At 42.3% G+C, this 27,484-nt stretch overlaps 2 protein-coding genes across 19 annotated transcripts in view; both read left to right on the top strand.

Moving 5' to 3' along the window:
* Positions 1–8,129, top strand: part of Chd9 (chromodomain helicase DNA binding protein 9) — a 229,473-nt gene extending 221,344 nt beyond the window's left edge. For 8 of the 17 annotated variants that reach the window (XM_037206078.1, XM_028871528.2, XM_028871535.2 and 5 more), the window contains 2 exons: positions 2,101–2,205; positions 4,458–8,129. In XM_037206078.1, coding sequence (XP_037061973.1) covers positions 2,101–2,205; positions 4,458–5,327 — 975 coding nt within the window. In that variant the 3' untranslated portion in view covers positions 5,328–8,129. The remainder of the gene's footprint in view (positions 1–2,100; positions 2,206–4,457) is intronic. The other 9 variants (XM_028871524.2, XM_028871530.2, XM_037206079.1 and 6 more) reach the window with 2 other exon arrangements.
* Positions 8,130–22,756: 14,627 nt separating this feature from the next.
* Rbl2 (RB transcriptional corepressor like 2) overlaps positions 22,757–27,484 on the top strand; it is a 52,622-nt gene continuing 47,894 nt past the window's right edge. For both annotated transcript variants that reach the window (XM_028871514.2, XM_037206081.1), the window contains exons 1-3: positions 22,757–23,096; positions 23,783–23,913; positions 25,973–26,173. In XM_028871514.2, the coding sequence (XP_028727347.1) occupies positions 22,863–23,096; positions 23,783–23,913; positions 25,973–26,173 (566 nt within the window). In that variant the 5' untranslated portion in view covers positions 22,757–22,862. The remainder of the gene's footprint in view (positions 23,097–23,782; positions 23,914–25,972; positions 26,174–27,484) is intronic.

Here is a 27,484-nt window from a genome sequence, read left to right on the forward strand (position 1 = left end):
TTGGGCCATGTCTCTGGCAATAAATATTCTAAATGTTCGTGTTGTAAATTTTCTGGAATCCTGTTTATTTCCCTTGATTTTTGGGTTCTCTCTTGTCTCTAAGATGAGGGTTAGGTTGATGAATTACTAAGAAAAAGAATCTTCCTAATAGATCCACTTAGTTTTAGGGGTGGAGGTTATGTTATGCTGTGCTATTTTTTGTTTTGTTTAAAACAGGCTATGGAGTGAGTTCCAGGAAAGGTGCAAAGGCTACACAACCCTGTCTCGAACCCCCCCCCCCCAAAAAAAAAAAAAAAATAAAAAAAAAAAAAAAAAAAAAAACAGGGTCTCACACCGTAGCTCAGGCTAACCTGGAATTCACTGTGTAGTCTGGACTGGCCTCAAACTCAGTGAATTCTTTCTGTATTAGCCTTCTGGAGATTGAATTACAGGTTGTAAATCTACTTTAACCTAAAACTTAATAACGAGCAGAATGCAGCAGAAATCACAGAGACTAAAGAATATAAGAAATATTAAATGAGAATGCTTATAGGTATGGGTGATACACTGACTATAATAAATGAATGTACATCCTGCCAAGATATAATATATATTTATCATTTGGGGATGTAGCCAGTGATAGAATGCTTATATAGCTTTCACAGGCCCTAATTCAGTCCCCAACATGACTCAAGATAGAAAGATATAATGCATATGTTTTCAGTGGGGTGTGGAAGAAGGAACTGCTCAAACGGCTTTTAGATGGCAAAGAGACATTAAATTGGGAGGTCAAAATCATTTATCTAAATATTACTAATTTGAATCTTGAATTTATCATATACAAAAGATATTTATAATTTAATAGCATATATTTAGTTAACATACATAATGAATAAATAAAAGCATGGAATTCTGAGACCTAGGCTTGACTCCTAACTCTTCCCTCCCCCCCACCCACCCCCCAGAGTTGAGGACCAAACCCAGGACCTTGTGCATGCTAGGCAAGCGCTCTACCGCTGAGCTAAATCCCCAACTGACTCCTAACTCTTGACATTATTAGATGGCTTTATAAAGTTAACTATAACTGCCCTGATGCTTAGGTCCTTCATTTTGAAAGTAGAAATACTATCTCAAAAAGATGTCCGAGAACTCAAGTAAATGCAATGATCTTAGCCCAGTACCTGGCATAGTATTAAGCCAGATATTGTATACTACTTGGATAGTCTCATTTTATCTTCATCAATCACTTGGAAGGAAATATTATTGTCACCCCATTTTATAGATCACAAAAGAGTTTCACTGATTTACCTGAGTTTCCATAGCTGGGAAATCTGACTCCAAAGGGTATACTTGAAAGTAGGCTAGACTGCTTGTCTTGCCTTTTAAGTGCACCATGATAGTAGTTCTTCATTTTCTAGTCTAGTTATTCCACTTAAAACATTTAAGATTTACATTATTTCTATTTCAGTTTATTCCTGTCACTGTGATAGATACTGTGACCACAGGCAACTGAGGGAAGGAAGCATTTGATTTCCATAGGTTTATCATCAAGCGAAGTTGTGACAGAAACTCGAGCAAGAACACAAAGGCAGGGCTGCTTGCTAGTCCCCAGAGTCATCCCTGACCAAGGCACTCACCCAAGCTCCAGCAGGAACCTGAGGAATGCTTCCTGACACGTCAGTCCCTGCTTGCTAACTTACATGAAGGCTCATGCTCAGCTAGCTTTTTACAGTTCTGGACCACCTGCCCAGGGAATGGTGCCACAGATAGTGGGCTGGATCCTCCTCCGTTAATTAGCAATCAAGACAATCCTCCATGGACATGCCCATAAGCCAGTCTGATCTAGGCAATTCTTCAGTAGACATTTTCTTTGTCAGGAGTTCTAGGTTGTGTCTGCCAAGTTGATAGTTAAAGATAACCAGAGGACAAAAGCTAATGTGTTTCTATAGTATTTCAGTAGTCTGTGTAGATTGAAGCGATCCTTTCTTATGTAATTCTGCAGATTGTTGAAGGGTGTTCAAAAATACATATTTTAAAGAAATTCTATATCAGAAATCAAATAAATAACTTCATACTTAATAGTGTTAACCGTCTAAACTGTTAATCTCTGTTTGTTTACAGGTTGGAGGTGCATTTGCTCCCCCTTTGAAAGATTTATGTAGATTCTTGAAAGAAAATACAGAATATGGAGTAGCTCCTGAATGGGGAGATGTTGTTAAGCAGTCTGTGAGTATCTTACAAATTACACCATTTTAGAGATTAGAGCCACTTGATTATGTCTTGGGTTAAACATCCTTTTCAGAATAAGAATTTCATGAACATGTGGTAATAGCTTTCAGTTCACAGTTTTCATTTTTCAAAATGTGTAATTGATGATAGGATAGAATGCCGAACCAGAGATCCCCCCATACACACTTTTTTTTTTTTTATTGCAAACATTATTTGGATGGTGCCACAAAGAATAATCAAGTAGGTATGCAAAGAAATGTATGTAATAATACTCATCATGGACAGGATCTCTGTAGATAATCCAGACTGGCTTTGAACTACAGTTCTGCCTAAGCTTTCTGAGTACCAGGATTACAGATATGTGCAACATCCTGGGTTCATTATGGTATAACTGTAAAACAATGGATAAGCCTGGGTGATGGTTGGGCATGCCTTCAATCCCAGACTCAGGAGGCAGGGACAGATGGATCTCTGTGAATTCGAGGCCAGCCTGGTCTACAGAGTGAGTTCCAGGACAGGCTCCAAAGCTACACAGAGAAACCCTGTCTCGAAAACAAACAAAATGGATAATAAACCAATGGACTGTCTATATATTAGAATTCTATACAACTACTTAAAAATTGTGATTTAGAAGAATGTCTGAGCTGGGAGGTGGTGGTGAAGGCCTTTAATCCCAGTGCTCTGGAGGCAGGGCCAAATGCAGGTGGATCTCCATGAGTTCAGGCAGCCTGGGCTACAGAGTGAGTTCCAGGACAGCCAAGGCTATACAGAAAAACCCTGGCTCAAAAATATCTTAAAAAATGTCTGGTGCCAAGAGAGAAAATATTGAAATATTAACAATATACTAAGTGTCTTAATAGTTAAGACTTGGGCTATTAAAGCCTAACTGTGTTATTTCTATAGATGTTCAAGTAGAAAAGTAAGCTATGAAACTAAATTCAGTGTAACTATGTTTTTGGTTTGGAAAGGGGTAGGGAGAGTCCTAAGTCTGAAAGCAAATGGATGGTGCATTGTACACTCTCAGTGTTAGCAACACTGTGGCTGTGTGGTGGGAGAAACATGGTTTTGTTCTCTTTGTATTTATTATTGTATGTTCTGCAGTGAGCCATAATGCTTTTAAAGATCAAACGAAGTTGACCAATTAAAACCAAACAAAAAGTAGTCCCATTAGATTTCTCTTTAAACTACTGCCTACATCTGCACCCCCACAGATTGACCACTAAGCACATGGCTCAAAGTGTGCTTGGTTTAAAATACACACTTTGGGGGAACTTGGAAGCTTAGTTTAGAAAAAATATAACATATCTCAATTTTTATACATTATATAATGAAGTAAAAATATTTATATCATGTTTTATTTCATTAGCCTACATTATGAAAATTTATTTGGCCACTAGAAAATTTAACTACCTATGTGACTTGCATTGCATTTCTGTTGGACAGTGCTGTTGCAGAGGTTATAAAATAAAACTTTGAAGAGTTTTGTACCCTAGAAAACCGTAGGATAATTACATGAAAGCAACACAGATGGCCATTTGTCCTGTGCTTGGTCACTGTCTTCCAGCAGGTGCCACTACTGTTCCCAGCCAGGTGTTAACCCTCATCTTTCTTCCTTTTTTTTTTTAACTGCTCATCACCAATATGTGGTTATACATCAAATATAGAACAAGCTCTTTTGAATCTAATATAAATTCATGGTGCCTCCTGCCTATCAAACATTTACAAGTGATAGATGTATGCACAGTCATTGAAGCCCCCATAGTATCCAGACAATAGTCAATAATAATGCCTTTTCCCTTTTGAGCTACCTTTTGTGTCTTAGCTGTGTTTACCTTAATCCCAAGTGACCGTCAAGATTGGTTTGAAGCTTCTCAATTTAACCTCAACCTTTTGCTTATTTCCCCTGTCCTTCCTGTATTGCTTTCACAGATCTGAAGGAACTGAACAGGTGCTGATGTGCACCAAGAAAGGGTTATGAAAATATGCTTGATAACATTTCTTTGGTTCTTAAGTTTTCTGTCCTACAAACTTAAGCTTGACTGTATAAAGAAAAGTAAATGCCTCTTTCTAATGATTTACAAAATGGGGCCAGGGGATAGCTGGTTGAAGCTGCAACTTAAAGTTGTGTCTTTCATAATTATTTCATATCAATACAGAATAAGTTTATTAATACTACCTCTTAATATGCTATTTGATAAGCTGGTTTTATCTTCATGTAGCTTTTATTAATGATTATGTATTTTCTCTAGGGGTTTCTTCCAGAAAGTATGTATGACCGTATCCTCACTGGTCCTGTTGTGAGGGAGGAAGTCAGCAGGCGGGGGAGAAGGCCTAAAAGTGGAATTGCCAAGGCTCCAGCAGCAGCCCCTGCCTCGGCCAGCAATGTGCCAGGCAATCCTTTGTCGGCCAATGGATTACTTCCGGGTGTGGACCTCACAGCTCTCCAGGCCTTACAACAAAATCTGCAGAGCCTGCAGTCGCTGCAGGTGACTGCAGGCTTAATGGGCATGCCTGCTGGTCTGTCTTCCGGAGGAGAAACTAAAAACATGGCTGCTATGTTCCCCATGCTGCTGTCAGGAATGGCTGGATTACCAAATCTGCTGGGCATGGGAGGACTCCTGTCAAAGACTGCAGAATCTGGGGCTGAAGAAAAAAAAGGAAATGACTCTAAGGAGCTAGAAGGAAAAAAAGAAAGGACAGAGAGCCAAAGTTCAGAGAATGGAGGAGAAAGCTGTGTGTCAGGTTCTCCTTCAACTTCCTCCACAGCTGCATTGAGTCCAGCTGCAGCTGCCAAGCCCATAGCTCTTAACCCACTATTGCTGTCCAACATACTTTACCCAGGGATGCTGCTCACTCCAGGCCTTAATCTTCATATTCCAACCTTGTCTCAGTCCAATACTTTTGATATACAGAAAAGCAAAACCAGTGACTTAGGTTCCTCAAAGTCGGTAGAAATAAAGGAAGAAGACTCCAGAGCTAGAGATCAGGAAGAGAAAGGGGAAACTGAGCCCAGTCCTCTCAATGAAAACAGCACAGATGAGGGTTCAGAGAAAGCTTCTTCCGGGTCTGATAGCACATCATCATCATCTGAGGATTCAGACTCAAGCAATGAAGATTGATTGGGGACTCTGCACTTCATCCTAAACTGATTTTACCTTTTCTTTAATTACTAACTGTAAATATCCCGGTGTTGAGTGCATCAATAACTCACTGACAGAACATTTCAGTTGTTTGTTTAGAAGTGCAAACTGCTTTCAGAGACGTTTTGCATGTCCTGTTTCTTAAGATCCATAAGTTTCTGAACTCGGATGTACTATCAGATACATACACGTATAAAATTACAACAAAAGGCATTATAATTTTGTTGGGGCTTAATTTTATGAAAATGATGCTCAATAAGAGTTGTATATTTAATATATTTGCAGTGAACACAGAATACTTTATGCATATTACTGATTTAATTTGAATATAGTTTTACAGCCTCCTTGACACCTATAATTTACAGATGAAAACTCAGCAATAATTTGGGCAGCTAATGAATGTCTTGAAAGCTGTAGACTCTCCATCACCATCCATTGCTTTAATTACATGAAAATGCTCTAGTGTCGTGATGCACTGCTGATGTTTCCAATTCAGGTACAAGTATGTTTTAAAGAAGAAATAAGTTTCCCAGTCAGCCAATTTATCTGGCTACCTGTTACCTCAGCTGAGTTAGTTTAGGAAGTTTACATTCGTTTCTAATTCTGTACTTGTTTTCAGGGTTTTTTAACACATCCTATATATCATGTCAATCTGGCAAGGAATATGACTTTCATTTTACTGTGCTTAACTCAGAATTCGGTAAAAATGAAGTCATAAAATAATCTTGTGTCATATGGCTTTGGCACCCTGTACACATACATTAAAACTTTTCGAAGTTTGGCCTCCTATTACAAATAATTATGTCTCAGATGAATAATGTCTTGTTTCCAGGGTTCAGAAAGGCAAACTCATGAAACACCACTGAGAACTTTCAATAGAGCGCCCTTCATGTACAAGAAAGTGTTTGTTTGCTTTATTCGTATAGGTTTCTGTTTGTGTCTTATGTCCTGGAAATATTCCAAAATAACAGGTAATAGTAGTCAAGTAATATGCAGATAGTTTGAATTAATTGAGTTTCTAGGAGTAAGAAGACAGCATGTTACCCAGAATCAGTGTTGGGCTATCAGTTTATAATAAATGCTGAGCTGCCCACTTTGAAAATGCACTTTGACTAATCTCAAAAAGATGTACAAACTATACCTATGAAGTCCAAGTCTTCTGTTCTGTTTCTTACAATCCTTTATCATGTACAATTTGTCTGGTATTTGATTTGTGATATCATTTCTCCTGCTAAAGCTGCTATCATTCTGACATGGTAGAGGTCCAAGGTTTACCTTTATACAAATCAGAAACAATTAGAATGGACTTAGACATTCTAAGGAGAGATAAATATTAGCATTTTCCTGGTGTCTAAGTAAATCATGGTAAAGTTTGCAAGGTGGTAAATTTCAGAGGAGTACCCCAGTTCTCTCATAGGAAAACTAACTTCCAGTATGTTTTAATAGAGCTATTGTTTGTCATGGACTAAGTGATTGTACTGGGTTTCCCAAGACCTTTACCAGTAAATTATGTTTCTGTATGTAAAAATGTAACCCACTATTAGACAATGTTATATGTATTTACCAAATTATATAAGTTCCATTGGGATTGTATTATTAATTTTGTATTTTCTCAAAATAGTCCTTTGAATTGATAGTTCTTTATGCAATGTTTTAGCAATAGTCACTGTAATGCCCATCCAGGAGCAGTGGGTAGTAATTATTCATCATGAAAATGATATAGTACATATTTAGTGTGTTCCTTTTGCAGTATTGCACTTTTGTTTAACTAGAACACACCTGTGAGATAGCCAAAGTTTTTCAGACAGTTACCTTGGTTTGCCAGTGGAGTGTTTCAACGCCACCCATCTCCCCTCCTTCCGCTAGGTCTACCCATATGATCTTTATTCCTGTCTTTCCCAATTCAAAGAAAAAATGGGGTTAAAAAACTTAGATCTTTCATTGAAATCTAATTTATAGCAAAATCTATGAGATAAAGTATTTTCCTAATTATGGTCTAATAAGTTTGGGTAACATCCTAGTGATTCTCTTTCTATATGTAATAAGGCAGTTACAGTTTTCAAAGCATTAAGGCTAATGTTAACATTCTCTTGGGTTTCAAGATGTTTCTTTGTAGATTGATTGGGGGAAAGTTGTCCAGGTGCCAGCTAAGACAAACATGCAGATATGGAAATGGAAAGTTAAGGGTTCTAAGAAAAGAGTTGATGGAATTCCATTAATACTAACGCTGCAGTTGAAAGGATATCCCAGTATGTGTTGGTAGTTACTGAAAGAATTATAGCTGGTGTTGCCTTGTATTTTAGCCCTTGTTTCAGGTTTCATGATTCAAGTCTTAGTCCAATTTTTCTTTTGGACATTTGCAATATTTACCAGTTGTGTTTTGTGTAGTCTAAATTTGCTTTCTGTAGTTGAGCAAACGTCTTAAAAAGTCATTTGTAATTTATTAAATTACTTTCTATGATGTTCTATAGAGCAAATGGAAGTTTAATTATTTTTTATTAAACATATTCTTTGACTACCCATGATGTCAGCCTCTATACATGACAGTAATTTTTCACTTGAGTTCTATATATAATTTATCTCACTCTAGTTATAAACGAAACCATGTTATAAATCTTCAAAAATACTTTAGAAACAATGTGTACTTCAGAAGAAATGCTTTTGATTTGTATGTTTTTATTAGGCTTTTGTCACCCAGGCTGGTCTCAAACTTAGGGTTCAGTGTTGTACACGGATTTGGAATTTTCTATATTTGTATTTATAATAGCATCTTAAATGTCATATTTTCATTTTCAGTTCATTGTTTGTTCATTGATATTGATGTCTACGTAAAAAGAAAATAGCTCTTTAGGAGCCTTAAGTGTCAAAACCCATGTCTAGATAGCAACATCCACCCTATGCCAAACTTGTGTTTTCTTTTTTTCCCCTTGTACCCCTAAAACTTCCAAAAGGACTAGAAAGACAAACCTCATCTCTTTCTCCACCCACCCCCAGGGTTTCTCTGTGTAGCTGTCCTGGAACTCACTCTGTAAACCAGGCTGCCCTGGAACTCACAGAGATCTACCTGCCTCTGTCTCCCAAGTGCTGGGATTAAAGGTGTGTGCCACCACCAACCTACTAACCTGGCCTCTTAAAGGAGTTCATTTTGGAAATCAATAATTAGCCCTTGGACATAAGAATGTTTTCTGACTCCATGCCATTTTTGGCAGTGTGTTTTGGAAACATTTAACAAACAGCTTCTCTCATTGTGGAGGGTCTTGTGCCTTCATTACCCTGAACACCTGGAGCTGTACTATGTATTACATAGCACAGAACACATAAGCCAGCCACTTCATTTAGTTTTCACCCAGAGGGAGCAGTCACTGCTCCAAGGCTGCAGGCAGAGTTGTGGCTGTGATGGGTGTTTTTAAGAAAACACACATTGTGTGTATATGTATATGAAGTGACATGTTTCAGGTTTTGTGAAGGAAAGGTAATTGTGATTAGATGGTAGTCATGCTGGTTTAGGATGTCCTCTTGAGGAGAGGACATAGCAAAGGCAGCCATGGAAGATGCCCCTCTAAGAGGGAGTGGTGGGGTGGTTTAGCAACTGCTAGCCAAAGAACTAGCCAGTGGGCACTGGGACCACAGCTAGGAGCCAGAAGAGGTGAGGAGCAGTTAGGACACATCCCAGCACCTTGAGGCGATTTTGCTTCCAGCCTCAACCGTGAAGAGTGAATTTCTCTTAAGACTTCCACTTTGTTACTAGTTAGCCTCCATGGTGCTGTGGGTTGCAGTCTGGTTATCCTTTGCTTTACATCTAGTATCCACTTACGAGTGAGTACATACCATGTTTGTCCTTCTGGGTTACCTCAGGATGATATTTTCTAGTTCCATCCATTTGCCTGCAAACCTCATGATGTCATTGTTTTTCTCTGCTGAGTAGTACTCCATTATGTATATGTACCACATTTTCTTTATCCATTCTTCAGTTGAGGGGCATCTAGGTTGTTTCCAGGTTCTGGCTACTAGAAATAATGCTGCTGTGAACATAATTGAGCATGTGTCCTTGTGGTACAATTGAGCATTCCTTGGGTATATGCCCAAGAGAAGTATAGCTGGGTCTTGAGGAAGATTGATTCCCAATTTTCTGAGAAACTGCCATACTGATTTCCAAAGTGGCTGTACAAATTTCCATTCCCACCAACAGTGTAGGAGTGTTCCCCTTGCTCCACAGGAAGGATGATGGAGAAATGGATGAGATCTTCATGAGCAAACTGGGGGAGAGGAGGGGTATTGGAGGGCAAGGGAGGGGGACGAGAGCTTAGGGGAGTGGGAGGTTCGAGCTGGAACAGGAATAGAGTTGGAGGGCAAGGAAAGAGATACCATGATAAATAAAGACTCCACGGGAATAGGGAGAAGCAGAGTGCTAGGGAGGTTCCCAGGAATCCACAAGGATGACTCCACTATAGACTCCTGGCAATAGTGGAGAGGGTGTCTGAGCTGGCTTACTTACTTCCAGTGACTGATGGAAGCAGATGCAGAGATCCATGGCAGGGTCATCCCAGGCAGTGCTCCAGGAGTCCAATTGATGAAAGAGGAGAGATTCTCTGAGCAAGAGATATCAAGACCATGCTTGGAAAAAGTACAAAGACAACTAGTGAGACAGTTGTTTAGCTTGAACTGTTTGAGAGGCCCCCAGGCAGTGGGACCGGGACCTGTCCCTAGTGCTTGAGCTAGCTTTTTGGAGCCTAGTGCCTATGGTGAGACACTTTGCGCAGCCTTGGTACAGGGAGGAGGGGCTTGGCCCTGCCTCAACTGAATATACCAGGCTCTGCTGATTCCCCATGGGAGACTTTGCCTTGGAGGAGGTGGGAATGGGGGGGGGGGGGGAGCCTGAGGGCGGGAGGAGGGAGGACAGGGGAATCTGATTGGTATGCAAAATGAATAGAAAAATCTCTTAATAAAAAAATATGAAAAAAAGACTTCTACTTTGTGGCATTAGAGAAAAAGCATACACTCTCATACTAAATTCTAGTACATAACATTAGTGTTCTGTTCATCAAGTACAGATCTCTGTCAGGAACCTTGCAGTATAGAAATGAAGCCCGTGCACTCGAAATGAGCATTAGCTTTCTGTGCTTGTGTGCACTCATCCCCAATACTTTGCTTAGTTTCTAGTGCTGAATGTGCTTCCTTTTTCTGTTACTTGAGGGGCTGAGGGTTGAACCCAGGGCCTTACACATTCTAGGCAAGCACTCTGCCACTGAGCTAGACTGAGCATACTTTTTGCTTCCTGTGTATTTAAGAATCTTAGTTTATGTTGCCAAGTCCATAGAGAAAGTATCACTCATAATTTTTACTGTCATTAGAAATATCCATTTACCTTAGTTCCTTAACAAAACTGTAGTGTTTTTGTTAACAAACTGCCTAATTCATAGGTAAAAATCAATATTTTTATTGCATATTAGAAAACCTGGAGGGAGAGACAGAGCACAAAGTAATCACCCAGAGTGCTCCCACTCGCAAAGATGCCCAGTCCTGAATGACCTTCATATTCAGGGTGACTGCTAGCCTTCACTTTCTCTGTACATTTATATGGGAATTAGAGTGGGGTTGATTGGTAGAGCTAGGTGTGGTAGCTCATGCCTATAATCCCAGGGCCAAAATGAGGTCCCACCTTGTTGTGGAGGGATCTGGGAGGCCTACCCATTTCTCTGTGGGAGGCCCACTCCTATTTTTTTCCCCAGGGTACTCTTGGGGAGGGAGAAATATTTAGATAGAAAGAGGGGAGAGAAACAGAAACACAGGATAACCGGCCCCTTCTGTCTCTTCAAAGGGGCTTTTTATAAGAATGCCAAGGGGAAGCCTTCCTCTAGTACAGTGCAGACCCTTCCAATCACCTGGTAACCATGCACATGGTCAAGCTATCCTCTAATGCAGCCCTGCTGGGTAAAGCAAGCTCAGATCTCACTAGGAAACCTCTGTGGAGAAGAGAAGGCAGGTAAACTGTACAAACTGTTTTGCAACCTGCTTATTTCTGCCCTTTAAAGGCAAGGTCTCGTGTAGCCCAAGCTAGTCTGGAACTTACTACACTGCCAGGGATGAACTTGAACTTCTGACCCTCCTACCCCCATCTACCAAGTGCTAGAATTATAGAATGTGACACTACAACTGCTATTATCAGATTCTGAACCGAACACAGGGATGTTCTTGCATGCCAGGGGGGCATTCTACCAATTGAACCACATCTCCCTGCAACCTGCTTACTTCCTTTACGGTATCACATTCATCTAATGCCTACTTATTGAACATTTAAGATGAGTTTTCAGTGTTGGGCTAAACATAATGTGTCAGTAGTTCAGTATTTAAGTATTTAAGTATTTGTTTCTCTCTTGTGCTTTTTGGTTTTGATTTGTGGGTGTTTTGTTTTTATGGTGGTAGGGCTCCCAGAGCTCCACCCACTGCTTGCTTTTGGATCTCTGCATCTGTTTCTATCAGTTACTGGATGAAGGCTCTCTGATGAAAATTAGGGTATCACCAGTCTGATCACAGCAGATGGCCAGTTCAGGCACCCTCTCCATTTGCTAGGAGTCTTAGCTGGGGTCATCCTTGTAGATTCCTGGAGTTCCCCTGCCACCAGGTTTCTCCCTGACCCCGAAAAGCCCCCCCATCAAGACATCTCTTTCACTACTCTCCCCCTCTGTCCTTCCTCCAAACGGCCCAACCCGATCCCTCGTGTTCCCAGCCTCTGTATGTTCAATGTGCAGCTATTTTATTCATTTTCTGTTGGTTCTGGAGGCTCTTGAAACAGCTTCACTAGGTAGCCCATGCTGCTAAGTAATGGGCTGTAAAGTCCTGTGCCGCCACCCTCTGCAGCTGTTAGGCATTTTGTTTTGTGGGTGTGGCGTATATATGCCTTAAATGATTCATAATGCGTGAATTAACTGTGAATAATTCAAGAGTGGACAAAAGCATGAGGCCTTGCATCAAGTAAACCAAAAGCTCTGTGGAAGCTGAGGTATGTGTATATGTACACATTCCTGTTGGGGGTGGAGGCGTGGGGCAAGTGCCTGTGGAGGCTGGAGTTCAGTGTGAGCTGTTCCTAATCATCCTCCACTGCTGGGGGGATGGTCTGTATGTCAAATGCTCTGATTGGTCAATAAATAAAACACTGATTGGCCAGTGGCCAGCCAGGAAGTACAGGCGGGACAAACAGAGAGGAGAAAGGAGGGAACAGGAAGACAGAGGGAGTCACTGCCAGCCACCGCCATGACAAGCAGCATGTGAAGATGCTGGTAAGCCACGAGCCACATGGCAAGGTAGAGATTTATGGAAATGGATTCATTTAAGCTGTAAGAACAGTTAGCAAGAAGCCTGCCACGGCCATACAGTTTGTAAGCAATATAAGTTTCTGTGTTTACTTGGTTGGGTCTGAGCGGCTGTGGGACTGGTGGGTGACAAAGATTTGCCCTGACTGTGGGCAAGGCAGGAAAACTCTAGCTACACTCCACCATGTGTCTGTCTGTCTGTCTGTCTGTCTGTCTGTCTCTCTCTCTCTCTCTCTTCCCTCCCCCGCCCCGTGTGCGCGCCTGTGAGCTCATGAATGTTCACACGTGTGCACGTGAAGGTCAGAGGTCAACACTGGCTGTCTTCCGTGATCCCTCTGCACCTTATCTTTTGAGGCAGGGTCTCCTACTGAATGTGGTACTTACTGACCGTACAGCAAGTGCTCGGGAGCTGCCTCTCTCAGCCCTCACTGCACTGGGGTCACGGATGCACATAACTATGCCTCACTTTGATGGCCACTGGGAAGCCAAGTTCATGCTTGCACAGGATTGTAGGTGAGCCCCATGGGCCCAGCTTTCTACACGGGTGCTAGAAATTTGAACTCAAGTCCTCATGCTTTCATGACAAGCACGTGACTGACGGAGCCATCCCAATGTTTTGGCCCTTTTTTTAAATAGGGCGTCTGGTACATACTGGTCTGGAACTCAGCTGCCTCAGCTTCCACGGAGCTTTTGGTTTACTTGATGCAGGGCCTCATGCCTTTGCTTGCTCTTGAATTGATCACAATTCTTTCACACATTATGAATCATTTAAGACATATATGTATTATAATTATAACTCACTACTAACAACACTGCAAAACTAAAACGTACCTGAACCCGAATGAATCCAGCACAACAAAAGGAGAAGAAATGGACAATGCTTTAAGAAAAGGTAGAGGGTTTTTTGTTTTGTTTTTTGTTTTCAAGACAGGGTTTCTCTGTGTAGCTTTGGAGCCTGTCCTAGAACTCGCTCTGTATACCAGACTGGCCTCTGCCTCCCAAGTGCTAGGATTAAAGACGTTTGCCACCACCAGCTGGCATTGACCACGTCTTATTAAAAGTGCTTCAACAACTGTGAGACTCCAGGAAATTACTTAAGTGTGTTCACCTGTCAAAGATAAAGCAGTGTTCCAGGAAGCACTCAAGGTAAGACGAAGAGAGAGCCTTGTTGGAACAGTAACACAACCAAGCTCAGGTGGGTGAATCTATGGACCCACACGTTAACTTACGTTCACCCTTACCTGTGTCCCATCATGGAAATCCTTTCTTGAAAGCCAGGAAGAAGAAATCTTCCAGATGCTCTCGGGCCACATAGATGTCTCAGCAGTTAAGAGCACTTGCTGCTCTTGCGGAGGATCCGAGTTTGGTTCCCAGCACCCACGTGGTGGCTTACAACTGCTTTGAATTCTGATTCTAGAGGACCCAGCACCCTCTTCTGACTTCCTTGGATACTGAATACATCATACAGTGCACATACATATGCTTAGACACAAATACACATAAAATATTTTTAAATGCTCTATTCTTTCATCAAAACTGATTTATCTAGCTCTCAGTAAGTAAAGATACAATTCTGTGTTTAGTGTCTCCTCTATTTGTGCTGAGAAAATAGTTCATGGTAAGTGTGTGTGTCATAGTCATCCTCCCGCTCAGTCTACAGTGCCTGTGCCCCACCATAATTTTAAAGGACATAATTTTCATTGTTCTGCAATTCTTGAGCTCTGGAGGACCACCCCCAAGACATCACAAGGCAACTGAGACATACTAATTGATCATACCTAAACCCATCTTCTGTTGATTCTCCCCTGCCTCGTAGGGGCTTTCAGAAAAGCTAAAACTCCTGATCTTCTGTCCTCCACTCAACATGTTCTTGCCTTTCTGCTTTCTTCTCTAATGAGAACTTTTCCACTCTGGTGGGATTTCTTATTCTGCTCCACATTTTCAGTCCCTGCCTTCTTCACTTTTTTCTTCTTCCAAAAATCAAGTAATGAAGGTTCACGTGGTTCTAGAACAAAGGTATTGACCAATCACTCCTGGACCAGATCCTAAGACATCATACCCTACCCGGAATTAACTTGACACAAACTAGGGTCATCTGTGAAGAAGTAGCCTCAATTGAAAAGATACCTCCATCATATTAGCCTGTAGGCAAGTCCATGAAAGCATTTTCTTGATTAGTGATTAATACAGAAAGGCCCAGCCCACTGTGGGCAGTGCCATCCCTGGATAGGTGGTTCTGGGTTGTGTAAGAAAGCAAATAGAACAATCCTTGAAGAGCAAGCCAATAAGCAGCATTCCTCCATTTCCTCTGTTTCAGTTCCTGCCTTGGTTTCTCTTGATGATGTTCTGTGATTGGAATATACAAGCCAAATAAACTCTGTCCTCCCCGAGTTGGTTTTGGTCACGGGATCTTTGTTACAGCAATAGACAGCCAACTGGGGGTTCAGTGGTCAAGAGCACTGGCTGCTCTTCCAGAGGACCTGGGTTAAATTCCCAGCACCCACAGGGTGACTCACAACCATCTGAAACTCCAGTCCCAGGGAATCCAATGAGCTCTTCTGGTTTCCACGGGCACCAGACATGCACACAGTGCATAGACATGCAGGCAGGCAAAACACCTAAACACATGAAACAAATTTTTTTAAAAAGTAAATTAGGGCTGGGCAGTGGTGTCACACACCTTTAATCCCAGCACTTGGGAGGCAGAGCCGGGTGGATCTCCGTGAGTACGAGGCCAGCCTGGTCTACAGAATGAGATCCAGGACACGGACCAAAACTATACAGAGAAATCCTGTCTTGGGGGGGAAAAAGTAAAATAGGACAGTCTCCATACCTGCTTTTGGACTAAGAAGGTTGGTCACCCAATCACACATTAGGCCATGATTGTATCCCTATACTCAGTCCTCTAGCATCATAATTCAAAGAGCTCAGAGATTCCTTCATGGCCATCATAAGTTGTATGTGCCTCTCGTCCACTGCCTCATTCCCCAAACTCAGCTTCAGGGAGCACCCTTGCCTACACATCCTTTGTGCTCACAGACCAGAGCCTTCCTCCCACCTGTAGAGTGCTTTCCAGAGATCCCCCAACCTTGACCTTTGGGGGATTATTTCAAGGTGTGTTACTTTTGTTTATGTTGCATTTGTTTAACTCTGTGAAGCTGTGTTACTCTGCCTGTCTAAAACACCTGATGGTCTAATAAAGAACTGGCCAATAGCAAGGCAGGAGAAAGGCTAGGTGGGGCTGGCAGGCAGAGAGAGGGAGAAATCTGGGAGAAGGAGAAGGGTTCTAGGGGTCAGTCACTCAGTTATACAGCCAGCAGCAGTAAGAGCAAGATTTCCAGAGTAAGAGAATGGGAAAAGCCCAGAGACAAAAGGTATATGGGGCTAATTTAAAGTTAAGGAAATAAGCCAATCTAAGGCTGGGCATGCATAAGTAAGAATAAGCTTCCATGTGTGATTTATTTGGAAGCTGGGTGGTGGGCCCCCCCAAAAAAGAGTAAATAACAACAACTTTGACCAGAGACATCCTCTCCTCTATGGACTTACTTGAGAGTTTTGTATAGAGAAGCCAAGAAATTTTTAAAAGTGGTGTCCTCCCGATGCATAGGTTAGCTTCTACAACTTTGAGATTTAAAATTTCTACCTTGTTTCTAAGGAAATAGAGTATCTATGAAGGAAATAGACAGTTCTCTGCTGACCTTGCCCATTTCCCCCTGCTAATAGTATACAGGATGCTGTACTTCTTAATAAACTTGCTTGGCATAAATGTAGCCATGTTTGTTACAGTGCTTTGTGACTGTTTTCGTGGAGCTTTGTGTTTCATTTTGTCTGCTGCCCAGCAACCAGTCTGTATCTATGACTTGATGTATTTTTGCTACATATCAGTCAGTGCTGGCTGGTTTTTGTCAACTTGACACAAATCTCAATATATCTGGGAAAAAGGGATCTCATTTGAGGAATTGTCTCCATCAGCTTGTACTGGAGGTAAGTCTTTGTGGTATTTTCTTGATTATGGACTGATGTGGGAGGACCCAGTCTACTGTGGGAGGTACCACTGCTGTGGAATATTTAAGATATGTTATATTCATTTATGCTGTGGAACATTTGTTTAATGATGCAAAGACATGCTACATTTGTTTGATTAAATAAAATTAACCAGGGGTCAGGAAGCTGAGTCAGCAACTAGTTGACAGGAAGTGGTAGGGAGGAATCATGTGTAGTTAGGGTTCTTTCGTAGGTGCGGAGCAGAAGGACGCCCTGTTTGGGGGGAGATGAGAGCTAGGAGAGATTAGTTACTTGCTACTCAGCCCCTCTGCATGAGCAGAATTTAACCTCAACCTCTGAATCCTGAGTTCTGTAGAGGGATTGAGATCTAAGTAAAATTTTCTTTACAGCCAGTGCCTAATGGAACAGAATTCCCACCTGGCTATGACCAGTGTGGCCGAACGGCTGCTGGTAGCTGTGGAGTTGCACTTGCCAATTAGAACAGCGGTTACTTAAGGGGCAGCTACTGAACTTAACGAAAAATATGTCACCCCTAGAAAGATGGTCCTGTGTTGTATAAGAAAACAGAGAAAGCCAGTTAATAGCATTCCTCTGTGCTCTGTGACCTCCACTTCAGTTCCTGCCTCCAGGTTCCTGTCCTGTGTGGGGAGCCAGACCGGCCCAAGACTTTCTCAGAAGCACTGATGAAATGATAAAGGGAATTTTAGTTTTCTATCTTTGCTCAGGAGTGGACTTGGCAAGGCTAGTGTGAGGCTGGAGCCAGTGTCTCAAAGAAGTCAAGGCTGTGGTTTCTGGGGCCCCAACTCTTCCCCCTGGGCTGTGGTTGTCAGTCCTAGGGCAGCAGAGTCTGAGGTATCCTGTGTTCCCTTTGTGAACACTGTCTGACTTAGCTCTCAGCTGACCTTTGTAGTTTTTTCCTGTCCTGCAGCTGTTCTCAAATAATCACACTGAGGCTTGAATTAATTATAAATGCTCAGCCAATAGCTCAGGCTTATTACTAACTAGCTCTTACATTTTAAGTTAACCCATTTCTATTCATCTACATTCGGCCATGTGGCTCATGGCTTTACCTGTCCTCCAGCATGTCCTGCTCCCTCTGTGGCTCACTGGCAACTGTCTTGACTCTGCCATCCTTCTTCCCATCATTCTCAGTTTGGCTTTGCCACCTAACTTCCTGCCCAGATACCGGCCTGTCAGCTTTCTGTTAACCAATGAGAGTAATACATATTCACAGTGTAGCAAAGAATTATTCCACAACAGACCTTGGCCATTTTCCCCCCCTGCTAATAGTATATAGAATGCCATATTTCTTAATAAACTTGCTTGGTGTAAGTCATCAGCTTATGCAAGACCTCCTGGTCCCAGTTAGTGCTTTTGTCTCTTTATTCCCCAATGCTTAGTCCTCCCACTCAACACCTCCCCATTGGGGACCCTTGTTCCTGTGGGTTCAGGTCAGTCGTGAATTCTTGCCTTGGCTTCCCTCAATGAACTGTGACTAGGGATATGTAAGCCAAATAAACCCTGTCCTGCCAAGTTGCTTTTGGTCATAGTGTTTATCATAGCAATAGAGAACAAAATAGAATACCACCTTTAGACAAATGTTTAGACATGTTTTTATGGTAAAGTTCCCCCAAATGGTTTTATTCAAGATGGCTTGTAAGTAAACAAGAATACACACAATCTAAGTCCAAATTCATTCTAATTCATAAAATGTAAACAAGTGTAAGAAATTAGTTATTTTAAATTTATGTGTGGGGGGTGAAGTTGGCATTATATGAAAAATTGAAAGTGAATGTTAGAAATAACAATTTAAACTTTAGTATTCTTCAGCTATTTATTACTTTATAAAACAAAAAAAGATCAGGTGTGGCATATGTCTAAGTTTTTTTGTTGTTGTCTTGTTTTTGTTTTTTCGAGACAGGGTTTCTCTGTGTAACTTTGCGCCTTTCCTGGAACTCACTCAGTAGCCAGGCTGGCCTCAAACTCACAGAGATCTGCCTGCCTCTGCCTCCCGAGTGTGCCACCACTGCCCGGCATATGTCTAAGCTTTTATGGCTTTAAAATAAAAGCCTAATATTACATCAGGAATTTTATTTTAAAAGGCTAGGCAGAATTAAATTCTTTAAACATGAATTTAAGATATCTGAATAATAAAGTGAGAAGATTATTAGAGACATGTTTAAAAATAATCATAATTTTGAAATTTGAAAATTCCAAGGAATGCTGATTCATTGTCCCTGGATCTCAAAGAGTAATATGCCAGGAATTTAAAAACACTGAGAAACTTGTTTGCTTTCACTATATATTAGAATATCATTTTTGCTGAATAAGATATTGTAATTAAGAAAGACAGAAAGGGCCGGGCAGTGGTGGTGCACGCCTTTAATCCCAGTACTTGGGAGGCAGAGCCAGGCGGATCTCTGTGAATTCGAGGCCAGCCTGGGCTACCAAGTGAGTTCCAGGAAAAGGCGCAAAGCTACACAGAGAAACCTTGTCTCGAAAAACCAAAAAAAAAAAAAAAAGAAAGACAGAAAGGAACAATTAAATGTGTGAAGGAGACATGAAAGTTTATAACTATAGAGACATCTTTTTAATTTATGTGTTTTATTGAAGAGGATCTGAGTTCAGTTCCTAGCACCCACATCCCACAGCTGACAACCATCCATAACCAGCTCCAGGGGATGTACTGACCCGCTCTGGCCTCTGTAGGCATACACACTCACCAGCACATACCTACAGACAGACACAGACACAGACACACACACACACACACACACACACACACACACACACACACACACACACTTCAATTAAAAATTAATCTTTAAAAAGAAGAAGAAAGAAGGGGTAGCTTCTCTGACTCCAGGTCCAGGGGTTCTGTCACCCCCTTCTGATCTCCCTGGGTACCTGACACACATACGGATTACAGACATACATGCAGGCAAAACACCTATACACATAAACTAAATTAATTGATAAAATTTATTTCCAAAGAAGTCAGCTCACTGTCTCGATGCAGTAAGTTTTCTTTACTCACTCATCGTCCCTGAGACTGGCCACCGGGGGTGTGGCACCAAGTGTCCTCAGGAGGTAGACTCTAATTGTTTGTGGAGGCCTCACAAGTCCCTGGGTCGGACTCCGAGTTGTTATAATCCAACTAGTAAAGAGTGGGGAATTTTGACTTTTATTTTTGCTCCTGTTATTTCTGGGCTTTTTTGTCTCCGTTCCCCTGCTCTCCCCACCCCCTGACCCCCACACACAACAGAGCATCCAGGTCAAACCATTGGCAAAGGGGTTAAAACCTCCTTTCTCCTGAAAGTGCTTCAGAGCAGAGACGGGGAGGAGCTGGTCGGCATTGCGGAACTGTCCTCAGAGCTGTGGGTTGTATTTGGAGATGTACCTGGAGAAGGCAGGGGTGATCACAGGAGGTTGACTGTTGGACTGTGACATTGCTTGCAGATTAAGAGGTCCTCGGTATGGAAGAAAGATGTCAGCATAGATAGATTGCAATGGTCATTAGCTCTGAAAAAACTACCACCTGGAGCTTAATGACCTGTAATCTAGAATACATCAACCACACCAGTAGGTCAGAGTTGAGCAGGGACCAAAGAGAGAAGGCAAGAGAGAGCAAGAGGAGGGCCGTGGAGCGAAGACAGCCCAAGCACACCCAGAAAGTCTACCTAGGAGCTGTCCTAGTCAGAGGTCTGCGGATACAGAGAAGGGCTGTCAGAAGCAGCATGTGGGAGAGTCCGTCATTTAGTTAATGGTAGCTGGAGTGAGGGGCTCACAAGACTCCACCCTTTTTCTCCCTTTCTGGGGGAGCCCCGAGTAAGTTCCTCATGCTCCTGTAAATAGCGCCCCCCCCCCCACACCATGAGAAGCTGTAATTAAACTCACTGGGTCGTGAAATTAACAAATAAAGGCATGGAGGTAAAAGGGGGCTGGATGGGAAATGGAAAGGGATCAACAGGAGTGCTAGACAAAGGAGTAACTGGAGAGTGAACATGATCAAAATATATGTGTGCGTGGAAGTGGCACACTCATTAAGTGTAATTAATATATGTCAATACAAAACTCCAAGACCTAGGAATTATTTGAAAGGCTTGAGGTAGGATAGCTAATTATGACAGAGAGGGGACATGGGAAGGGGTAAGAGCCTCTTTACTCTCCTGGTCTGACTTCAGTTTATTTCAGGCTGACACTCAGATATTTAGACATAACAAACCAGGCCACCTGAGAACGAACCGAGCTCCCCTTACAAAGAAACATCACAAATGAGAACTGATTTTGAGATTTCATTTATTCATTTATTTTTTTAAATTGTGTGTGGTGTGTGTGTGTGTGTGTGTGTGTGTGTGTACATGCGTGTGTGGTATGTGTACATGAGTGCAGGTGTCATAGCATCCAGAAAAGTGTGTCAGCTCCCCTGCACCAGGTGGTTGTGATCCTGGCATGGATTTGAACTCAGATCCTTTGGAAGAGCAGCGAGTGCTCTTAACCACTGAGCCATCCACAAGTCTGTTGAAATGCCTAATGGATGATGTCTTAAATCCAATGTCCTTGTGACCTATGTAGAAGTAAGTATCCCTTTGGTCAGCATTGTGTGTGCATGTGTGCATGTGTTTGAGTGCATTTGTGTGCATGTTCAAGTTTGTGCACGTGTGTGTGTACATGTGAGAGTGGATGGATGCACATGGGTCTGGAGGCTACAGAACAGCCTCGAGGGTTACTCCTCAGGCCGCTGTCTATTTCAGGTCATGTCTCTCTCTCATGGGCCAGCTTATGTCTCCCCACTGCTGAGATTAGAAGCCAACCCACCACTCCTGGATTTTTAGTGCCCTCCCCCAAAAAAAAAAAAACGTGAGTCGTCAGGGTTGAACTCAGGTGAGTGTTTTTGCCCACTGAGAACCTTCCCACCCCTCGTCAATGTGTTTTTTTCTACTAGATTCTCTTCTCCACCTGCAAGCCCAGGCAGTGTGCCTTCAAGGTTTCTTTTCTAAGAGCACAGTCTTTGGATAAGAAAAATACATCTATCAGCACATCCTTCCCCTCATGTCCAAGCTCAGGGAATCGGTCGCTTTAACACCCCTAAGCACAGGGATAACTGCTGAGCCACTCGGTGCATTCCTCTCCTAGCAGGCTTAGTGGAGTCTCAAGTCTTGACTTTAATCGGTGACCTGGATAATTGTGTTTCCTTGTCACCGGTCCCCACATACTTTTCCTTTGTAGATGTCAAAGGATCAGCTTCCCCGGGCCCAGGCTCTGGGCGTGCTCAGTCTGCACTGCCACCATATTTAGTGTATTTCCCGTTGCCTGGCCTGACTCACACAACATTAAACGGGAAAAGCCTGGAAATTAGAGGTGTCATCAAGATGTCAATTCTGCAAGTATGATGTCTTTATTTTTGAAAAAACATTCATAATTATTTGAGAGTTTTTGGGTTTTTGTTTGGTTAGTGAGATCGATACCTTTGCCATAGTTAGCATTGACACGGGAGCCTCACTTGAGGCATCCTCTCTGTTGGATTGGCCTGTGGGCCATCTCTAGGCAGGTGTGTGTGTGTGGTGTGTGTGTGTGTGTGTGGGTCTCGGAGCGGGGAAGGCTGTATTAGAAAAGTAGCTGAGCAAGCAAGGGGGAGCTAGCCAGTAAGCAGCGTCCTGCGTTAGCCTCCCTCAATGGTGGACTGTAAAGTCTAAGATGAAAGAAGCCCTTTCCTCCCCGAGTTGGTTTCAGTGTTCATCTCAGTAACAGAGCAACTAGAACAAGCGGCTGAACTTTTATCGAAGGACCTCTGAGTGAGGAGGAGGTGTTTGGGTTAAAAGCTTGGATACTAAAACTTCTCCTGTCGATATTTTTCGGTCCTTTTCTCTTCAAAAGAGCCTTCTGAATGGTCTCACCGTTGAGAGATACTTTTTAAAAACGGAGGTCGCGTTCATTCGCTCCTAGATGAAGCGCAGCTTGTTTTGCTCTTTCTTCCTCCACGCCTTTTGGTCCCCCTGAGATCCCGGCCGAGACTACATTTCCCAGAAGGCTGTGCTCAGACTTACGGGTGCCCGCATGGGGCCCGAGGGGCTCTAGGGGCGGCACAGTCGTGTTGCAAGCTGCTGACGGGCAGACGGACGGGCGGGCGCTTCGCGGTTTGAATGGCTGCCGGCCCCGGCCTTCAGCGCGTCTGAAGAGCCGCGGCCTGGGGTGCACCATGCCGTCTGGAGGCGACCAGTCGCCACCGCCACCGCCTCCTCCGGCCGCAGCCAGCTCGGAGGAGGAGGAGGAGGATGGCGACGCCGCCGACGGCTCACAGCCCGCGGGGTCCCCGGGCTCTCAGATCCAGCAGCGGTTCGAGGAGCTGTGCAGTCGCCTCAACATGGACGAGGCGGCGCGCGCCGAGGCCTGGGGCAGCTACCGCAGCATGAGCGAGAGCTACACGCTGGAGGTGCGCACGCAGACCATCCGGGGCGGTCGGGGGACTCGGAGTGGCTCTGGGGTTGCTTGGTCGTGTGCACCGCACCACTGCCCCTGCCCGGGCTTTGCAGCCGTCAGAGGAGTTAAGTTTCGGGCTTGCTTACGTGTGAGAACGGCTTACGACTTGTGACCCTCCCACCCCCCCACTCCCACCCCCGGCAGTTGAAAACCGGTGTAGACACGCAACGTTTGTTGCTGAGCTCGGGCTCTCTTTTTGGCTGTCACCCAGCTATAGGTTTGTTGTGTCCCGTTCTCGGGACGGGGCTTGAGGTTGACAAAAATGGCCATTCGGGCCAGTGCCTGTCAACTCTGCAGGCACCTCCTCTGCATGGGCCAATAGGAAGTGACACGGAAGTCCGGATTGTTTATCAGCTGCCTGTGCATATGGCCCTTTTATTTTATATATAGCTTATGGAAGGAGCAGGGTAAAGAGGCCCACGACTTGATGGTTAAGCAAGGTGTTATTTAACCATAATATGGTGGTTGTGTCTGTGTCGTTCTGCTGAGTCGGTGTATTTTGATATATATATTTTTTAATCAGTTCACACATCGAATCCCCCCCCCCCCCTCCATTGATAACAATGAAATGCGACGGCTTCAGACCTTAAAGATCTGAGTGACTCTGGACAAGTTTTTAAGCACTATTTTCTTTTTCAGGGAAACGATCTTCATTGGTTAGCATGTGCCTTATATGTGGCTTGCAGAAAATCTGTTCCAACTGTAAGCAAAGGGACTGTTGAAGGAAACTATGTGTCTTTAACTAGAATCCTTCGGTGTTCGGAGCAGAGGTAACTATATTAGAGCTTGAAAATTAGAATGTAGCTAAAATATAAAACTTACAAATCAGACTGATAATGAAAATTCTCTTTGCTTACTATTTTCTGAGCATCTAACATGTAGATAGCTGAATTCAGAAACTGAGTCAAGGTTTTCCTTTACTATTTCAGAGTCAGGATCATGTTTTACTAACTTAAATATATTTGCATTTTAATGCATTAAAAGTTATGACTCATTGTATAATGTTAATATAAATTTAAATAAAGATATTGAGGAGCTTTTGAAGATACTATGGATCAAAAAGGTAAATGAAATATCAATTATGTGGCATTATACTTAGATACATATGTATGAAATTTGTGTTTTATTGTACATTTTGTGTAGAATTGAAGCTGCACTTCTCTGACCCTAGAGAAATTCCTACATACATACTAATATATTTATTGCACCATTTAAAAACTCATGGTTTTTATATGTGTATGAGTGTTTGTCTGCATGTATGTATGTGTACCACATGTGTTCCTGGTGTCTGTGGAGGCCAGAAGAAAGCCCAGGATTCCCTGGAATTGGAGTTACAGGTGGTTGTGAGTAGCCGTATGGGTGCTGGAACAGACCTGGGTCCTTTGCAAGAGCAACAAGTGCTCTGAACCACGCACACCTCTCCAGCCCTACACCAGTCTTTGTTTTTTTTGGTTTTTTTTTTTTGTTTGTTTTCAAGAAAATTATTAGTAACCTGAATTTCTCTTGCTTGAGTGAATGCAGAAAATTATTGTATGTTCTTAGGAAGGATGGTTTTAGTGATTAAATAAGTTAGTAATTAAATTAATGAATCTCAGAAACATTAAATGAAAATTAAGTTGCAGAATGCTACTTATAATATGATACATTTTACATAAAACATAAAAGCAAACAAAAGATACTACTTATTTTTTAAGAAAATATATATGGAAAATTAACTTCACAATGGGGATTATAATAGGAGGAGTGAAGAATGAGATTAGGAAGATTTATAAATTGAAATTTTGACTGTTTCTATGATAACTTTGGTGTCTTTTTTTTTTTTAAAGATTTATTTATTTATTATGTATACGGAAGAGGGTGTCAGATCTCATTACAGATGGTTGTGAGCCACCATGTGGGTGCTGGGAATTGAACTCAGGACCTCTGGAAGAGCAGTCGGTATTCTTAACCTCTGAGCCATCTCTCCAGCGCCCCTAGTGTCTTGTTTTTTTTGTTTTTTTTGTTTTTTTTTTTTTTTTTTTAAATTAAGGTTCATTTTATTTTACGTGTATAAGTATTTTGCCTACATGCATGTATGTGCACAGTGTGCATGTTTAGCACCCAAGCAGGTCAGAAAAGGACAGCAGGTCTCCTGGGACTATAGTGAAAGATGGTCATAAGCCACTTGTGGGTGCTGGGGATTTAAGTGAGGTCCTCTACAAGAAGAGCAAATACTCTAACTGCTGAGCCATCTCTCCAGCACCATAGATTTAGTATTTAAAAGATCTGAGCAAGGGCTGGAGAGATGGCTCAGAGGTTAAGAGCACTGACTGCTCTTCCAGAGGTCCTGAGTTCAATTCCCAGCAACCACATGTTGTAATGAGATCTGGTGTCCTCTTCTGGCCTGCAGTCACATATGCTATATATATAAATAAATAAATAAATAAATCTTTAAAAAAAAAAAAAAAGATCTGAGCCAGGGCCAGAGAGATGACGCCATGGGTAAAAACTCCTGCCACACCCAGCAGAAGAATGTAAGTGGTAAGGTGGACAGTGGTTGAGGAAGGCATGCAGCATCAATTTCTGGCTTCCTGTGCGTGTCCACACATCGTCTACATGAACATGTGTACACATACACACCAAGAAACCAAGCCTATCATAGTCTGAACAAAGTAGAGGAGGAGGGTTAGAGTAATAAGACAAAAGGTGGGAGATAGAGCTGGTCAAAGGCACACGTTTGAGATCTGTCATTGTCAAAATATAATTTGATGAATGATTTTGGTTTACTGTTGTATTGGCATAACATCACCTTTGTGTTATTAAAGTTCCTCTTTTTATTTTTAATATCAGCTTAATTGAATTTTTTAACAAGATGAAGAAGTGGGAAGACATGGCAAATCTACCCCCCCAGTTCAGAGAACGTACTGAAAGATTAGAAAGAAACTTCACTGTTTCTGCTGTGATTTTTAAGAAATACGAACCCATTTTTCAAGACATTTTTAAATATCCCCAAGAAGAACAACCTCGCCAGCAAAGAGGACGAAAGCAGAGGTATGCTTCTCTGTGTGTTTGGGAACAGCCTTTCTCTGGAGTACAGGTCAACACTCATTAGAAAGAAACATGATTTCAGAAATTACTTTTTCCTAAGAAGTTGGGTTTTTTTTTTGTTTGTTTGTTTTGAGACAGGGTCTCACTATGTAACTTTGGGGGGCATGGAATTCACTCTGTAGACCAGGTTGGCCTCCAGCTCATAGAGATCTGCCTGCCTCTGCCTCTCAGTCCTGGGATCAAAGATGTATGCTACCACGCCTGGTTTAAAACATTTTTTGTTTGTTTGTTTTGTTTTGTTAAATGATAATTTGTTGTTGTTCTTTGCTATATGTTAGAAGTTGTCTGGCTTCTTTTATAATGCAAAATGTTTGGGTTTTATATTGATATAAATTTTCCCTTTTTATTTAAGCAGCCAAGAATACAGATTGACAAATCAGACCTTAAGTACTTTCTCCGGGTGTCTTTCTGGGTATAAGTCAGATCCTGTTATTTTCTATTTCTATTATTTGACCTTTCTGTCAAACTGAAGAATAGTCCCTGGAAATAGCCAATCAACATCAGAGAAATTAGGTCGGGTGAGACGAGGGGAACTCAACTTCTGTGAACTTGTTTTCTGGTCAAGGTCTACAAAACCAGCTTTCTCTGGTTTAGTGTTTTCTGTCTTTACAACTATGGGCAATTACAAGATAAAAACTGTCCTTTAACATCCGAGTTCGTTTAAAACAGAGAGGGAAATTTTGCTTTTAAAGTATGTCAAGAAATTTCCTCTTAAAATAATATTCATAAGAAACGTACAAGCGGGCCAGGTGTGGTGGTGCATGCCTTTAGTTCCAGCACTTGGGAGGCAGAGGCAGGCGCAGACAGATCTCTGAGTTTGAGGCCAGACTGGTCTACAAAGTGAGTTCAAGGATAGCCAGGGCTACACAGTGAAACCCTGTGTCGAAAAACCAAAAAAGAAAAGAAAAAAGAAAAAGAAATGTAAAAGAGGCTAGGTATAATTACACACAACTGTAATTCCAGCCTTAAGGAGGCTGAGGCAGGAGGATCACCTGGACTGTATAAGAGAGATCCTGTCTCAGAAAGCCAAAAAGAGAAACAAAACAAAATCAAAAGCCCCTAAAACAGGGAAGGAATAGCATTGTGTAGACAGGCTAGCTTTCAACTCACTAGGTAGCCCAGGCTCGCCTCAAGCTTGTTCTGTCCTATCTCAGTCTCCTGAGTGGAGCTCTCCTTGACACCACAGTCCCCAGCCTTGTGGCGATATGTTTTGAACTCTGGATACAAGCTTTCTTTGAGTCTCAGTAAGGCTAC

This window comes from Peromyscus leucopus, chromosome 5, assembly GCF_004664715.2.
Source record: "Peromyscus leucopus breed LL Stock chromosome 5, UCI_PerLeu_2.1, whole genome shotgun sequence".
Lineage (NCBI taxonomy): Eukaryota > Metazoa > Chordata > Mammalia > Rodentia > Cricetidae > Peromyscus > Peromyscus leucopus.